Consider the following 17,732-nt stretch of genomic DNA (forward strand, 5'->3'; position numbering starts at 1 on the left):
AGGACTCTGGGAATCATGACCTGAGCTGAAGGCAGAGGCTTTAACCCACTGAGCCAGCCATGCGCCCCACAGGGAGGCCGTTTTTAATGTCATCATTAATGGCTCTTAATGGCTGCTAGCAGCCATGTCTACTGCAATCTTATGAAGGAACAGGTTAAGGGTCAAGACTGCCAATTCTGGGTTCTTGGATAAAACGAAACCAAGAGCTCAAATGGCCCTCAAGCATATGCCATATACCCTGCAAGGGCATAGAGATGGATGGTGCCTCCTCCATCCATGTGGGACCCCTGCCACAGAGCCAGCCGAGAGCCGCAGGAGGGGGGCTGCACACTCTGCCAACCCATCATCTTATAGTAATTCCTATGGATTTTGTCCAGTTGCTAAATCTTCCGAATTTGGAGGAGGGGAAAAAAAAAATTCCCCACACAAAATTGTTCCATTTGAAGACATTTTTATTTGGATACCTGCCTGGGTCCCTGGCAGGGTGGGCCTGTCCTCTGTGGGGGCAATGGGACATTTGGGGGGAGGATGATGGCCCTGCCCTGAGGGGGTGTCACTAAGGGGTATGAGACAGCGTGACAGGTCACAGAGGGCAGCAGAGTATAAATAGGGCCGCTCAGGGGTGCAGGCTGAGAGAGTGCTTAGTCTCTCACCAAGACTTCAGTTTGTACTTCACACTACAAACTGCAAGCTCTTCTCGTTTTTTTTAGATTGAAATCCCAGCACCCACCAGCGTCCCCTCGGTCACCCTCAGATCCCCCCCACCCTGACCCCTGTCTCTGGGAGGTTCTGAGACAAAGCGGGGGCCTGTGGCCTGTGGCCTGTGGCCTGTGGGGCGCGGGGTGGATTTGGGACCCCTGCCACAGAGCCAGCCGCGTGCAGCAGGAGGGGGGCTGCACGCTCTGCCAACCCAACAGAGGTCGAGGAGGAGGAGGAGCTCCAGGGACCGGCCCCCAGACCAACGCCCACCCCTCGCCGGCCCAGCCCGATTGTGCTACCAACTCAAAAACATGGAGTCTCTGACGCCTTATCACACCGCCCACAGCGCCTCCAGGGTGGGCATGTTCAACACCGCCATGGGGAAACTCCAGCGACAACTGCGTAAGGGCGAATATGACCTGTTTAAATACGCACCCATGCTCGAAAGCGACTTTGTGCAGGTCACCAAAAGAGGGGAAGTCGTCGACGTGCACAACCGAATCCGAATGATGACCGTGGGCATCGCATCCACCAGCCCCAGCCTCCCGCTCCCAGATGTCCTGCTGCTGGCCCGCCCGGCCACCGGCTGTGAACAGTACTCCGACCAGGGCCACGCCACCAAGGGAAAAGGCCGCAAGGCTTCCACCACCCTGGAGCTCACCAGGCTCCTTCCCTTGAAGTTTGTGAGGCTTTCTGTTCACGACCGGGAAAAACAAATGCTTCGCCTCAAATTCGCCACCGGCCGCTCCTGCTACCTGCGGCTGAGCCCCCCACTGGATGCACAGGAAGACCTCTTCCCCTACTGGGAGAGCATTATCCAGGTACTGAGGCCGCCGCCGGTGCCCACTCACAGCAGAACCGACGCCGCTCGAGCAGAGGACATGCTGGACATGCCTCTGCTGGAGGACGACGACGGCAGGAACGCAGCAGGCGCAGATGTCCAAATAATCGATCAGGACCAGGTCAGTGTCCGGAGCCTCCCCGAGGGCTCTGAGGTGGCCGGGGCCACCTCTGCAGCTTTTGCTGGCGGGGAACAGACCATCCAGGACCCCCCAAAAACCAACAGCCTGCCCACCTTCGCTGCCCCCGCTACCCCCCCGGGGCTCTCCAGGGAGTCGGCAGCAGGGGCCACGTCCGAGGCGGCGGCCGCCGGGGAGGCCGCGGCAGCCGCGGCAGTGGCGGCGGCAGGGACAGCAGCAGAGTTCGCAGCGGGGGAGGCCGGCAGATGCCTGGCGTTCGCCGGGCCCGGAGCTGCCGGCAAGCCTGCGGGAGAAGCCGCTCGGGACGCGTCGGAAGGCCAGCTCCTCTGGGACGCGCCGAGCTCGGCGGGCAGTGGGGAGCCGGCGGGAAGGCCGCCCCGCAAGCGCCGGGAGGAGGAGCGAGCCCCCCGCACTTCCCGCCACCGCAGGGCCGCCGACAGCCGCCGCAAGGCCCGGGGGCACAAGATCGCCCCGGCGGACTCCAGCCGCTCCTTAGGCAGCCACAGAGCCGCGCGGGAGCACAAGGAGGACAAGGGCCGCAGCAGCCCGGCGCGCGGCAGGCGCGCCCCCGACGAAGGCATCAGCCACGCCCCCAGCGCCAAGGACTCCGGGACCTCCCACAAGTCGGGGCGGAGCCTCTCCGGCGGCAGCTCGGGCTCAGGCACCAAGATGCTGGGCAGGATCCGCAGGTTCCTGAGGAACCTGAGAGTCAGCCTCACTGCCTGAGGCGCGCGGCCTCCCCACACCGCAGAGACGTGCCCATGGGGGAGAAGACTGCGGACACGAGCGGTGTGGTGTGGAGGCCATCGCCCAGGCGGCGGCGAGCAGCCAGGGCTTGGAGAGCGCAGGGAGCCGGACATCTGAGGTCATGGGGGGATGGAACTTCCTAGGCCCAGATATTGGGCCGCTGGGGGACCTCTCCCAGGAGACATTAAACAAAAATAAAATAAAAAAAATTTTAAAAAATGGCATGCTGCATTGTGTTTGAATTTCTAGGTCCTGCAGCCCAGTGGTGACCTCACAGGGGGGCTGCCACCTAAGACCCAAGGGTCCAGTCGAGGACCGCCCCCACCTCACACCCATGCTCAGAGCCAAAGCATCCTGCCTCAAGGCCTGTCTGGCTTGTTTCTCCGGGCCACAGTTGAAAGTATACTATGGCCCAGAAAGCTCCACCTCCCCCATTTCTCTAGTTTAATGAATGTTCCTAACCCCTGAAGGTCCATAGACAAAGAACAGGGACAAAGAAAGAATGGGGGGGGGGGGGCTCCTCATCTTTGGGGATCTGCCAGCATCTGCCAGCAGAGGGGAGCAGCAGCCTGTGCTGGCAATATTCTCAGCTAGACTGAGAACCTGTCTATACCCAGGGTATATACCAAGGAAAGAACTTGCTAAGGCACTGAGAACGTTTATAGCAAAAAGTAGCAAAACACTGCAAGCAGCCCAAATTACTATCAGCACCACTGACAATAGAGTGGGATGTGACAGAGATAGTGTACAGCTGCATACCCCGGCCTAGCATAAACACCGATTCTGTGGCTGTCCCCTATTCCACCTGCAGAATAGTTCCAGAACAAAAATCGAAAGTACATGTGGTAAAACATTTTAAAAGTACACGTGGGACAAAACACAAGGGAACAGTACACGCAAAATTCAGGACAGTGTGAAAAGGCAAGACAAGATCATGAGGCGAAGACCGGGCTTTCAGTGCTGTTGGAAATGTTCTGTTGGGCCATCAGATCTCTGCCGTCTGAATGGTCCGCGAAATGCCGGGGCGGTTATGATGAAATTTCTGCTCCAGACATACCAACACCTTCCCTTACGTTTTCACTCTTATGTACGCACAAAAGTGTTTGTCTTCTGTCTGGAAGGTCTGGTCTCTTTAAATTGGGTTCTGGGTTCTTGGCATAAATTACCGACGGTACATGTAATCTCTGTTTTACACATAGGAGCACTGAAAAGTGAACTTGTTCCTACGGCACAGTGGAGCCTTTGCAGAACAGTGACCCACTCCTTTATGCAAAGCATTTCCACCACTGTGTTCCCAAACTCTGCACCAAATGTGCTAGATTGAGGGGAGGGAGGGATCGAGCTGGGGGACTCTTGGTAGTGGGCCTCTGCGAGCTGGCTTTTGAATTTCGGTGAGTTCCCGGCCGTCAGCTGGTCTTCTCTCAAGAGTGCCCAGACCACCCGTGAGCGGTGTCTGGCGCCCAGACTTCCATCCCCAGCCTCTGTGTGACCTGCACTGCAGCCATAAACAGCCTGGGGTTCCAGGGACCAGTCGGGAATCTCCCTACAATCCGTTTCTCCCACCGCCACTAACTAACCTTGGGCACGGAGAAACAATTTAAAGGGGTTTGCCCTTACCAAGTCTCCCCTTCAGAGTTCAGAAAACAAATCCTTAAACTTCACGTGAGGGAGATAATCTGTTAGGTCCCAGCATCCGTGCTTGGCCCTTCAGTGGGGGAGGAGAGGAGTCTCTCCTCTTTGTGAAGGGAAGGTGGCCGTGGCCATGGGGTGGGGGCACGGAGGAGGAAGGAACGGAGCCAGGGACCCCCACACAGTCACCGTTTCCTCGGGCCGAGCAAGGTTCACAACCCCAGAATGGAGAATTATTGGAGCGAGTCCAGTTATTCTTAAAGAATACAACATGCCAAAGATTAGATACGGTTTGGCCCCGCGAGGAAAACAACCTCAGAATCATTAACCCAGGGGTGCCTGGGTGGCTCAGTGGGTTAAAGCCTCTGCCTTCAACTCACGTCATGATCCCAGGGTCCTGGGATCGAGACCCGCATCGGGCTCTCTGCTAGGCAGGGAGCCTGCTTCCTCCTCTCTCTCCGCCTGCCTCTCTGCCTACTTGTGACCTCTCTCCCTCTGTCAAATAAATAAATAAAATCTTTAGGAGAAAACAAAAGAAGAAGAAGAAGAAGAAGAATCATTAACCCAGAGCTTCAGAGAAGACTCGTTGCTATGGGGAGAGAGAATTAATAGTTGACTCGTAAGCAGCTTTTCCCTGGACTCAAGGCAGCGAAGTTACAAAAAGAGCACTTCCCATTCCTTTGACCCTCTGATTTCCACACAGGCAAGTGCAGGTAAATGCGAGTGTGGAATAAAGACATCTGCATAGCACTTGGCTGTTGAACAGCACTGAGCCCCTTAGAGCTCATTAATGATTTAAAGTTCATCTGATTGTCCCAGGTCTCCGTTTGGCAGATCAGCAAAGGGGAGGTCAGAGCATTGAAAGGACTTGCTCAAGGTGGAGGCGATGGTTCAGAGAGGGGTGAGGCAACACCTCCCACGTATCACCCACTGAGTGCTAGCTCGGCCTCCCGCGGGGAGCTGTGGCGTCGATGGGGAAAACAGGACAGGCTTGAGGAGTCATCCCAACTCTAAGTGGCAGATACAAGGAGAGACGTGCATTCAGGGCACAGGATCCATTCCGAGGAGGGGTTCCTGGGCATGGGAAGGAGTCTGAGGTCGAGGAAGGGTTCACAGAGGAATCAGCAGCTTTAAGGGCGACTAGGGCTCTGCCAGGCGGAGGAAGTATGGGGAGCTAGGGCACAGCATGGGGAGGCGCAGGTCACAGAAAAGAATGTGGGCAAAGTACAAAACCTCGAAATATCACTTGTGTTGAGCAATTACAGGCATTTCAGTACTGCTGGTTGGAGCCCAAGGGGAGAAGTGGGACGTGAGGCTGGAGAATCAGGCTGCTGGATCTTCGGGCACCTGGGGTGCTGTGTGAATGTCTGGGCCTTGGGGAGCCGTTGAAAGCCAGGGTGCACAGCTGGCGGCCAGGGGGCTGTCTGGAGACCAGCGATCCTCCAGGAAGCCAGGATTGTATTAATCCTGGCCAGAGATGAAGAAACCTAATCCTGGGTGGCGTTGGGGAAACAGAAGGGGGCAGAGTCAGGAGGTGTTGAAAAGATGGCACAGGACAATTTTCCATCCCACAGCCTGCCTGGCGGGACAGGGAGCTCATGGCATAGGTTCAGCACTCCTCTAGAGGAGGGAGAACAGACCAAAGGGGAAGTGCCCTTCCCCGCAAGGAGGAATGTCTTAAGATACAAAAGAGCTTCTAGGTGGCTAAGGGGGTAAAGCATCAGGATAAGGCAGCCAAAGGGAACTGGACAGGAGGCGACAGCTCCTTGAGCTGTTCCTTGTGCATCTGGGCAAGATGGATTCCCACAAACCCTCCTCCACTGTACAGGTAAGAGTCGCCCAGTAGAGCCCCTTGTGGCCACATCCCGGTACTACGGGCTATTGCTTGAATGGTGGGAGCCAGCACTGAGGCTAAGGGGCAGTCCCCCCCTCCCTTTGTCACATCACCATTAGCCTAATGTCAATCCCAGAGTTGAGGGGATGGGTGCGTAATGTCTCTCAACCAGGCTGCATGGCTCCCAGGGCAGGGCAATGGCAGAGTGTGGAGTGGCCACAAGACGGGTACCCTAGGAACGTGGGGGTTCCGACTCAAGGGGATAATGAGTGACCATCCAGAACAGGGGTAGGGTGGAATTAGTGTCACGGTCTCTCTGCAGCCTAGAAGTCATTCGAGAAACAGTTGTTGAGAGCTCCTACTATGGGCAAGATAATTCATGTATACACACACCTACCAGGAACGCAAATCAAAGTGCGGCGGTGGCCTTGGGTAGCGTATAGAAAGAGGCATCGTAGAGAAGGGAAGGTCTGAGCAGAGAGATGATGGAGAAAGAGGAGGACCTGGGAGCTTGGGGGTCTTGGGCGATGTTTCTAGATGACAGACAAGAACAGCGCGCCCAGGATATCGTGTGTTTAGGGGATAGGGTGGGGGAGGGTAGCGGGAAGGGGGTGAGGGTGTGTTGGGAAATGAGGCTGGAAGGGGAAATGAGACCGCGGCATAAAGCAGAGACCAGGAATGCTACATAAACCCCTGGGCCCCGTGATCTTCGTTACTGCAAATGGGACCTGTAATCCAGAAATGAAGGGCACATAGAGCTGGAATTTCCTGGAGCAGAAGAGCAAGAGAACTTACAATGTGTTACGGAAGTTCATGTTTTCCCACACTCTGTGAGTGGGTGTTTTCCCACAGGTGTGCTGAGGAAATGATACCACTCAGCTTGGGGGCACCCGGAGGACCCAGCCAGTTGGCTTTGGCTGCCGGGAGCCCCATGTGATACGCCAGTACGCCATTCCAATGTTGCCGTTTCCTGCATGTGCCGTGACCTGCACAAGCTTGGGAAAGATCTTTCTAGAAATGCCCTTGCGTGCGCACAATACAGTTGGCCTCGAGGAGCCTCGGAGAAGCACCTTCCTTGGAGGGCTGGCCTCTTTCCCCCAGTTTCTGTGGCTGCTGACCACGTCGGCCCGGTTTCTTTCTCCCACGGACATAGTCACGGCCCCAGCACCTTGCCATACGCAATTTACAGGAGATTAAAGAAGGAGAAATTAAAAGCCTCCTGTCTATTACATTTCATTTAATTTTAAAAATTAATTAAAGTTTTTCATAAAACCTTTTAGAAAGTTAAATGAGTTATTTCAAGAACTATCCTTTGCTTCGAGAGCATGCCCTTCCTCCTGTTGTTCACATTTGAGCTGGAGATAGAACATCATACGAGAAGCCCCTCCCAGGTTCTCTACCACCCGGGGGAACCATTACCCTAACCTCTGACATCGGAGACTCATTTTGCTTCTTTTTCCACTTTAGGTAAATGGAATCACGTTGTATGTATTCTTTGACTCCGGGTTCTCTCCCTCAACAGCAGAGTCATGAGGTTTGTCCATGATTTTTGTGGCAACTATTCCTTCTCACAGCTATATTTCATTACAGATATATTTCATATTCGACTACTTACTGATTCCTTCAGCCTTTGGTGGGTGTTCGAGTTACTTCCACTTTGGGGCTAATAAGAATAGTGCTGCTATGAACATTTATATGCAGAACTTTGGGTAAAACTATACATACATTTCTGTCAGACATATAGAAACGGAACTGAATACACACATATGTTCAGTCCCAGATGCTAATTCCACAGTGACTGTCCCATTACTTTGCGCTCCCACCAGGAATGCGTGGGCGCTCTGCTGTTTCCCATCCTCGCCAACATGTGCTGCTTCTCACCTCTTTCCTTCTAACCGATCTGCCGGGATGGGTGCCTTTTGTCCCTTTTGTCCCATAAAAACACACTTTTTAAAAAAAAAAACATAGTGCGGTGACCTATAGAAAATGGTAACTTTGTGGTAATGTCCTGGACAGGCAACGTGAGAAGTTGGCCTCCCAATTGTTTTGAAATCTCACACATCTCTGAGCTCTTAAAAGTCTTGTTCATACATGTTTAAGGGTTTCCCGTTTTAAGGAAGCTTGTATTTTTAGAAGCCTCTCCTGCCATCCTTTTGCTTTATAACAAACGCCCCCCCCCCAAAACTTTGTGACCTAAAAAATGATATCTCGTAGATTGCTCTACATCAAGAATTTGGGCAGGGCTCCACTGGGAGCGGTTTCTTCTGCTCCTCATGGTAGCAAGTGAAGTGAACCAGCAGTCAGGGCTGGCGAGTCCAATCTTCACTCACGAGTCTGGTGCCTTGAGGGAGATGGCGATAAGGTGGGGTTCTCCACAGGAATGCCTACACGCGGCCTTCCTCATGGTGCTCACGGGTAGTCAGATTGGCTTCCCTCAGAGCAAATATCTCAAGATAGCCAAGTGGAAGCTGCTTCTCCCTGAGCCTCTGAAGGCACCCAACGGAACTGCTGCCACATTCTACTGGCTACAAGTGAGTCAGAAGGACAACCCCGGTTTTAGGGGAGAGAAAATGAACTTTTCCTTCTTCACAGGGCAATGACAAGACCACATTGCAGAAGCACGTGGGGGCGGCGATGGTATTGTGGCCTTCTTTGGAAAACAAGACTTGCCACTCCCTCACCTCCCCTTCTAACAATGTCCGCCAGGCCAGGATGTACCTGAGGAGCCCTGAGGTCATTGTGCCACCTCCAGGTTTCCTACCTTCCCCCTCCTCAACTCCCCTCTTAGGTTCTTCCTTCGTTTTACTTTATTTTCTTACCCCTTTCTTGTCCTCCCCCTTTCAGTGAATTAAACTCACAAGAACCCGCACCGGACGACTCTCGGGCCCCTTCTCCCTATCCCTCGCCACATGCCTTCAGGCTCATTGACCCCCGGCAAAGAGAGACAGTACTGGGACAGCTAGAACCACACAGCATGTCAGACCCAGAAGGATCTTGACTAATCCCAGATGTACTTTACATATGAGGAAGTTGAGGCCTAGAGAGGAGAAGGGCTTTCCCAAGGTCAGCTGCAGAGTTCTGGCCAGCACAGCAAAAGCCTAGTCCACAGTGGGTCTCAAAGCAGATCTACAACTTTTCCTTCCATTTCTGACTTCCTGGAACTAAAGCCATTTGTTTCTGTTTCTGGTCCACTCCCTCAACTTCACGAGGACATTTCGGCCTCTTGGCCAAGGGGCAAAATCAGAGAGGTCCGTCCCAGCCCTGGCCCGGGACCCAGCCTTCAGAGATGGACAGGGGGTCTTGTGGATGGACCAACTCAGGCTTAGGGCAACCAGACCCCCTCCAACCGACTGACTGGACCCAGACACAAGGGCTCCTTTCTGATGTTGAAATCCAAGAACCCTCTAAACTTGACCAGCAAGTGGCAACCAGTTCAACCAAGGCGCCCTTGCTCTTTGCCTGCACACAAAGGTATCCGTACCAGGCTAGAAATAGAAATGGGGTGCTCTGCCGCTAACATCTCTCTTCGGAGAGAGAGTAGCTTCATTCCAGGTTCAGACTCCTGTGCACATGAATGGGAGCTTGCTCCTCTGAACTCCTGCACGGTTCAAGCTAACCCCTGCGACACCAGTGTCCTGATTTTGCTGCTTTGCTTGCACATCAGGGACACTGCCCAATCTCTAAAGATCCACTTGGTGATAGCACCTGTTTACCCCCACTTTCAGGAGATAATCTAGTTTCTCTAAGGGGTCGGGGGGGGGGTGGTGGTGTGTGGAATTTCTCACATTTACCCTCTGGTTGTAGGTGTAGGTGCCACCCATCAATCAGCTGTTACGAAAACTCAAGACCGTTTTTCTCAGCTGCCACCGACAATGAATTGGAGGGGAAGGAAGTGGGTGGTGGCCATGGCCAAAAAAATTGATCCAAAAAATAACACTGGATATGGTTATTGGAACTGAAAGCTCCTTTTACCAAGTGCACTAAAAGCAGTTTAATTTTCTGCGGCCACGTTTGTGTTTTGATCCTTGACTAAAAAAAGATGACTATGTATTTACCATCAAGTTGTTTGGTTCATCTTGTTTCACATTCGACGGAGAGGGAAGGTTGGGAGGATCCGGGAGAATTATTTGGATGGGGCCTCCGCCAGAATCAGACACGGGCTTAGCCAGTGTCCTTCCATGCGGCCGCCTCCTGCTGGGGTGGTGACGTCACACTGCAGGGCCTGGAAGAGTCCAGCCTCTCTCCTGACCTCACCCTTGTCCCCTTGCCTCTCCCTGACATCTGGCCTGACACCTCTTTCCGAATCGAGCGTTCTAAAGGATTCTGGCCCCAGGGGACTCTGGAATTAAAACTTGCACTTTCTGCCAAGAGCTAAAATGCTATTTTCCATCTTTATCCCACTTTCTCCCCATGGGCTTGGAACAAACCCTTGAAACCCAAACCCATATTAAGCCTTTCCTCTCGCTGCATCCCCTACTCTGGTTGTGCTCAGTTTCTCTGTGTGTTCACGGATCTGCCTGAAGCCGGGACTCAGAAGAAGCCAGTTTTGCCCATTGAGCATCCTTCTGTGTTCTCATAGTAGCTCTAACCCCAGAAGCGTCTCAGTTTGTCTTCTCAAAAACTGCTCTCAGGAAGGAAGCTGCACCGACGCTTGAAGGGCCAGCGGAGGACGAATGATTACAACAGCTAGGATTTATGGAGCTCCACGATACGCTCAACACTTCACGTGCATTATCTCGTTGAATCCTCACGGCAGCTCTTACCCCATTTTATAGATGAGGAAATGGAAAGCTGAGTCACGCCACTGACCTTTCTAAAGGGTTCCAAGCAGGAATGGATATGTGCATTGTGGAAGAGAGAGAGAAACTACAACATCAAGTTTACCATCGTACCCGTTGAAGAGAGAGTGAAACTCAGTACGTTCACAATGCTGTGAGACCACCCCACTATCTAGTTCCAGAATTGTCATCCCCACAAAGGAAATCCCGGTCCTGTTCATTAAGCAGTCGCTCCCTACACTCCCCTCCCTCCAGTCAGGCTCTAATGTAGCTATGGAGTTGCCTCTTCTGGAACATTTCGTCTCAATGAAATCACACAGTATGTGGCCGTTTTGCCTCTGGCTTCCCGTACTTAGCATCCTATTTTCAGGATTCATCCCTGTTGTAGCACGTAGCAGTACCTCATTTTCTTTTTACAGCTGAAGAACATCCCACTGTATGGCTAGACCACCTTTCATTTGTCCTTTCACCTGCGGATGAACACGTGTGTGCGTTTTAACAGAAAGACCTTGGTTTTCAAGGAATGAATCCCAGATGTCGGATTTCGGGCAAAACCTCAAACCGGGAGATACGAGACTTGGGAGCAGAAAATCCTTGTGGAACTTTCAAGCAACAGTTTGGAAATCACATACTCTGCGGCTAGCTGTGTGGGAGGGGCAGTAAGGCAGGAAGGTCAAGGGTACTTGCTCCCCACAGGTGTTGCTGCTTCCAAAGCACTCCTGTTGCCCAGGGAGGCTGCTTGGCAAGCTCTTGGAATCGCAGATGACATCTCAGCACTCCCCCCGCGACCCCCACTTCATTTCACTGGAGGAGAAGGGACGAAAACCTGGGTGGGGGTGGGGGTCTTAGGAGACAATAACCAGGTTTCCACAGATGGGCTGCTTGTGGAAGCATAAGCGAGGGGAGGAACCAAGATGCCCCCCTGTAACATTCTGCCCAGCCGCTGTCTGAAGTGGCGTCTTAGGTTCTCTCCAGAACACATACACACGCAGGGAGTCATGCAACTTCCGACAGTGCCGCAGAAAGGTCTTCAATCAGTCTGGTTTAAAACCTGTGGCTGGCCCAAGCTTTGTGGAGCGAAGTACTATGGTGGTTCCCAACAAGGCTTTAGGATCCGCTAGACCTGCCCGTGAACATGGCCTCTACGACCATTAGTTCTGTGAAGTTAGGCTGATGATGTCCCCTCACTCTCTTCATAAAACGGGGCAGTGGGAACCGTACCAAACCTGATGGGATTCTCATGGTCGTATGCGGAGAACACGGCCTGGTGCCTAGGGGAGGCCTTTTTTGTTTTGTTTTGTTTTGTTTTGTTTTTTAATGATTTTATTTATTTGTCAGACAGAGATCACAGGTAGGCAGAGAGACAGGCAGAGAGATAGGGGAAAGCAGGCTTCCTTTGGAGCAGAGAGCCCGATGTGGGGCTGGTCCCAGGACTCTGGGAATCATGACCTGAGCTGAAGGCAGAGGCTTTAACCCACTGAGCCAGCCATGCGCCCCACAGGGAGGCCGTTTTTAATGTCATCATTAATGGCTCTTAATGGCTGCTAGCAGCCATGTCTACTGCAATCTTATGAAGGAACAGGTTAAGGGTCAAGACTGCCAATTCTGGGTTCTTGGATAAAACGAAACCAAGAGCTCAAATGGCTCAAGCATATGCCATATACCCTGCAAGGGCATAGAGATGGATGGTGCCTCCTCCATCCATGTGGGACCCCTGCCACAGAGCCAGCCGAGAGCCGCAGGAGGGGGGCTGCACACTCTGCCAACCCATCATCTTATAGTAATTCCTATGGATTTTGTCCAGTTGCTAAATCTTCCGAATTTGGAGGAGGGGGAAAAAAAAAATTCCCCACACAAAATTGTTCCATTTGAAGACATTTTTATTTGGATACCTGCCTGGGTCCCTGGCAGGGTGGGCCTGTCCTCTGTGGGGGCAATGGGACATTTGGGGGGAGGATGATGGCCCTGCCCTGAGGGGGTGTCACTAAGGGGTATGAGACAGCGTGACAGGTCACAGAGGGCAGCAGAGTATAAATAGGGCCGCTCAGGGGTGCAGGCTGAGAGAGTGCTTAGTCTCTCACCAAGACTTCAGTTTGTACTTCACACTACAAACTGCAAGCTCTTCTCGTTTTTTTTAGATTGAAATCCCAGCACCCACCAGCGTCCCCTCGGTCACCCTCAGATCCCCCCCACCCTGACCCCTGTCTCTGGGAGGTTCTGAGACAAAGCGGGGGCCTGTGGCCTGTGGCCTGTGGCCTGTGGGGCGCGGGGTGGATTTGGGACCCCTGCCACAGAGCCAGCCGCGTGCAGCAGGAGGGGGGCTGCACGCTCTGCCAACCCAACAGAGGTCGAGGAGGAGGAGGAGCTCCAGGGACCGGCCCCCAGACCAACGCCCACCCCTCGCCGGCCCAGCCCGATTGTGCTACCAACTCAAAAACATGGAGTCTCTGACGCCTTATCACACCGCCCACAGCGTCTCCAGGGTGGGCATGTTCAACACCGCCATGGGGAAACTCCAGCGACAACTGCGTAAGGGCGAATATGACCTGTTTAAGTACGCACCCATGCTCGAAAGCGACTTTGTGCAGGTCACCAAAAGAGGGGAAGTCGTCGACGTGCACAACCGAATCCGAATGATGACCGTGGGCATCGCATCCACCAGCCCCAGCCTCCCGCTCCCAGATGTCCTGCTGCTGGCCCGCCCGGCCACCGGCTGTGAACAGTACTCCGACCAGGGCCACGCCACCAAGGGAAAAGGCCGCAAGGCTTCCACCACCCTGGAGCTCACCAGGCTCCTTCCCTTGAAGTTTGTGAGGCTTTCTGTTCACGACCGGGAAAAACAAATGCTTCGCCTCAAATTCGCCACCGGCCGCTCCTGCTACCTGCGGCTGAGCCCCCCACTGGATGCACAGGAAGACCTCTTCCCCTACTGGGAGAGCATTATCCAGGTACTGAGGCCGCCGCCGGTGCCCACTCACAGCAGAACCGACGCCGCTCGAGCAGAGGACATGCTGGACATGCCTCTGCTGGAGGACGACGACGGCAGGAACGCAGCAGGCGCAGATGTCCAAATAATCGATCAGGACCAGGTCAGTGTCCGGAGCCTCCCCGAGGGCTCTGAGGTGGCCGGGGCCACCTCTGCAGCTTTTGCTGGCGGGGAACAGACCATCCAGGCCCCCCCAAAAACCAACAGCCTGCCCACCTTCGCTGCCCCCAACTGCCCGGGGCTCTCCAGGGAGTCGGCAGCAGGGGCCACGTCCGAGGCGGCGGCCGCCGGGGAGGCCGCGGCAGCCGCGGCAGTGGCGGCGGCAGGGACAGCAGCAGAGTTCGCAGCGGGGGAGGCCGGCAGATGCCTGGCGTTCGCCGGGCCCGGAGCTGCCGGCAAGCCTGCGGGAGAAGCCGCTCGGGACGCGTCGGAAGGCCAGCTCCTCTGGGACGCGCCGAGCTCGGCGGGCAGTGGGGAGCCGGCGGGAAGGCCGCCCCGCAAGCGCCGGGAGGAGGAGCGAGCCCCCCGCACTTCCCGCCACCGCAGGGCCGCCGACAGCCGCCGCAAGGCCCGGGGGCACAAGATCGCCCCGGCGGACTCCAGCCGCTCCTTAGGCAGCCACAGAGCCGCGCGGGAGCACAAGGAGGACAAGGGCCGCAGCAGCCCGGCGCGCGGCAGGCGCGCCCCCGACGAAGGCATCAGCCACGCCCCCAGCGCCAAGGACTCCGGGACCTCCCACAAGTCGGGGCGGAGCGTCTCCGGCGGCAGCTCGGGCTCAGGCACCAAGATGCTGGGCAGGATCCGCAGGTTCCTGAGGAACCTGAGAGTCAGCCTCACTGCCTGAGGCGCGCGGCCTCCCCACACCGCAGAGACGTGCCCATGGGGGAGAAGACTGCGGACACGAGCGGTGTGGTGTGGAGGCCATCGCCCAGGCGGCGGCGAGCAGCCAGGGCTTGGAGAGCGCAGGGAGCCGGACATCTGAGGTCATGGGGGGATGGAACTTCCTAGGCCCAGATATTGGGCCGCTGGGGGACCTCTCCCAGGAGACATTAAACAAAAATAAAATTAAAATTTTATTTTAAAAAATGGCATGCTGCATTGTGTTTGAATTTCTAGGTCCTGCAGCCCAGTGGTGACCTCACAGGGGGGCTGCCACCTAAGACCCAAGGGTCCAGTCGAGGACCGCCCCCACCTCACACCCATGCTCAGAGCCAAAGCATCCTGCCTCAAGGCCTGTCTGGCTTGTTTCTCCGGGCCACAGTTGAAAGTATACTATGGCCCAGAAAGCTCCACCTCCCCCATTTCTCTAGTTTAATGAATGTTCCTAACCCCTGAAGGTCCATAGACAAAGAACAGGGACAAAGAAAGAATGGGGGGGGGGGCTCCTCATCTTTGGGGATCTGCCAGCATCTGCCAGCAGAGGGGAGCAGCAGCCTGTGCTGGCAATATTCTCAGCTAGACTGAGAACCTGTCTATACCCAGGGTATATACCAAGGAAAGAACTTGCTAAGGCACTGAGAACGTTTATAGCAAAAAGTAGCAAAACACTGCAAGCAGCCCAAATTACTATCAGCACCACTGACAATAGAGTGGGATGTGACAGAGATAGTGTACAGCTGCATACCCCGGCCTAGCATAAACACCGATTCTGTGGCTGTCCCCTATTCCACCTGCAGAATAGTTCCAGAACAAAAATCGAAAGTACATGTGGTAAAACATTTTAAAAGTACATGTGGGACAAAACACAAGGGAACAGTACACGCAAAATTCAGGACAGTGTGAAAAGGCAAGACAAGATCATGAGGCGAAGACCGGGCTTTCAGTGCTGTTGGAAATGTTCTGTTGGGCCATCAGATCTCTGCCGTCTGAATGGTCCGCGAAATGCCGGGGCGGTTATGATGAAATTTCTGCTCCAGACATACCAACACCTTCCCTTACGTTTTCACTCTTATGTACGCACAAAAGTGTTTGTCTTCTGTCTGGAAGGTCTGGTCTCTTTAAATTGGGTTCTGGGTTCTTGGCATAAATTACCGACGGTACATGTAATCTCTGTTTTACACATAGGAGCACTGAAAAGTGAACTTGTTCCTACGGCACAGTGGAGCCTTTGCAGAACAGTGACCCACTCCTTTATGCAAAGCATTTCCACCACTGTGTTCCCAAACTCTGCACCAAATGTGCTAGATTGAGGGGAGGGAGGGATCGAGCTGGGGGACTCTTGGTAGTGGGCCTCTGCGAGCTGGCTTTTGAATTTCGGTGAGTTCCCGGCCGTCAGCTGGTCTTCTCTCAAGAGTGCCCAGACCACCCGTGAGCGGTGTCTGGCGCCCAGACTTCCATCCCCAGCCTCTGTGTGACCTGCACTGCAGCCATAAACAGCCTGGGGTTCCAGGGACCAGTCGGGAATCTCCCTACAATCCGTTTCTCCCACCGCCACTAACTAACCTTGGGCACGGAGAAACAATTTAAAGGGGTTTGCCCTTACCAAGTCTCCCCTTCAGAGTTCAGAAAACAAATCCTTAAACTTCACGTGAGGGAGATAATCTGTTAGGTCCCAGCATCCGTGCTTGGCCCTTCAGTGGGGGAGGAGAGGAGTCTCTCCTCTTTGTGAAGGGAAGGTGGCCGTGGCCATGGGGTGGGGGCACGGAGGAGGAAGGAACGGAGCCAGGGACCCCCACACAGTCACCGTTTCCTCGGGCCGAGCAAGGTTCACAACCCCAGAATGGAGAATTATTGGAGCGAGTCCAGTTATTCTTAAAGAATACAACATGCCAAAGATTAGATACGGTTTGGCCCCGCGAGGAAAACAACCTCAGAATCATTAACCCAGGGGTGCCTGGGTGGCTCAGTGGGTTAAAGCCTCTGCCTTCAACTCACGTCATGATCCCAGGGTCCTGGGATCGAGACCCGCATCGGGCTCTCTGCTAGGCAGGGAGCCTGCTTCCTCCTCTCTCTCCGCCTGCCTCTCTGCCTACTTGTGACCTCTCTCCCTCTGTCAAATAAATAAATAAAATCTTTAGGAGAAAACAAAAGAAGAAGAAGAAGAAGAAGAATCATTAACCCAGAGCTTCAGAGAAGACTCGTTGCTATGGGGAGAGAGAATTAATAGTTGACTCGTAAGCAGCTTTTCCCTGGACTCAAGGCAGCGAAGTTACAAAAAGAGCACTTCCCATTCCTTTGACCCTCTGATTTCCACACAGGCAAGTGCAGGTAAATGCGAGTGTGGAATAAAGACATCTGCATAGCACTTGGCTGTTGAACAGCACTGAGCCCCTTAGAGCTCATTAATGATTTAAAGTTCATCTGATTGTCCCAGGTCTCCGTTTGGCAGATCAGCAAAGGGGAGGTCAGAGCATTGAAAGGACTTGCTCAAGGTGGAGGCGATGGTTCAGAGAGGGGTGAGGCAACACCTCCCACGTATCACCCACTGAGTGCTAGCTCGGCCTCCCGCGGGGAGCTGTGGCGTCGATGGGGAAAACAGGACAGGCTTGAGGAGTCATCCCAACTCTAAGTGGCAGATACAAGGAGAGACGTGCATTCAGGGCACAGGATCCATTCCGAGGAGGGGTTCCTGGGCATGGGAAGGAGTCTGAGGTCGAGGAAGGGTTCACAGAGGAATCAGCAGCTTTAAGGGCGACTAGGGCTCTGCCAGGCGGAGGAAGTATGGGGAGCTAGGGCACAGCATGGGGAGGCGCAGGTCACAGAAAAGAATGTGGGCAAAGTACAAAACCTCGAAATATCACTTGTGTTGAGCAATTACAGGCATTTCAGTACTGCTGGTTGGAGCCCAAGGGGAGAAGTGGGACGTGAGGCTGGAGAATCAGGCTGCTGGATCTTCGGGCACCTGGGGTGCTGTGTGAATGTCTGGGCCTTGGGGAGCCGTTGAAAGCCAGGGTGCACAGCTGGCGGCCAGGGGGCTGTCTGGAGACCAGCGATCCTCCAGGAAGCCAGGATTGTATTAATCCTGGCCAGAGATGAAGAAACCTAATCCTGGGTGGCGTTGGGGAAACAGAAGGGGGCAGAGTCAGGAGGTGTTGAAAAGATGGCACAGGACAATTTTCCATCCCACAGCCTGCCTGGCG

At 54.3% G+C, this 17,732-nt stretch overlaps 2 protein-coding genes across 2 annotated transcripts; both read left to right on the top strand.

Annotated features, from left to right (window-relative positions):
* Positions 1–634: 634 nt before the first annotated feature.
* Positions 635–2,630, top strand: LOC131814931 (Golgi-associated RAB2 interactor protein 4-like). The gene is given in 2 exon segments (XM_059146408.1): positions 635–2,402; positions 2,405–2,630. Coding segments are annotated over 2 exon segments (1,557 nt in total). The 5' UTR covers positions 635–1,010; the 3' UTR covers positions 2,570–2,630.
* A 10,101-nt stretch (positions 2,631–12,731) lies between these two features.
* Positions 12,732–14,709, top strand: LOC131814930 (Golgi-associated RAB2 interactor protein 4-like). Its single transcript, XM_059146407.1, is given in 2 exon segments — positions 12,732–14,494; positions 14,497–14,709. Coding segments are annotated over 2 exon segments (1,554 nt in total). The 5' UTR covers positions 12,732–13,105; the 3' UTR covers positions 14,662–14,709.
* Positions 14,710–17,732: the final 3,023 nt, after the last annotated feature.

The sequence above is a fragment of the Mustela lutreola genome, chromosome 14 (genome assembly GCF_030435805.1).
Source record: "Mustela lutreola isolate mMusLut2 chromosome 14, mMusLut2.pri, whole genome shotgun sequence".
NCBI classification, from domain to species: Eukaryota; Metazoa; Chordata; class Mammalia; order Carnivora; family Mustelidae; genus Mustela; species Mustela lutreola.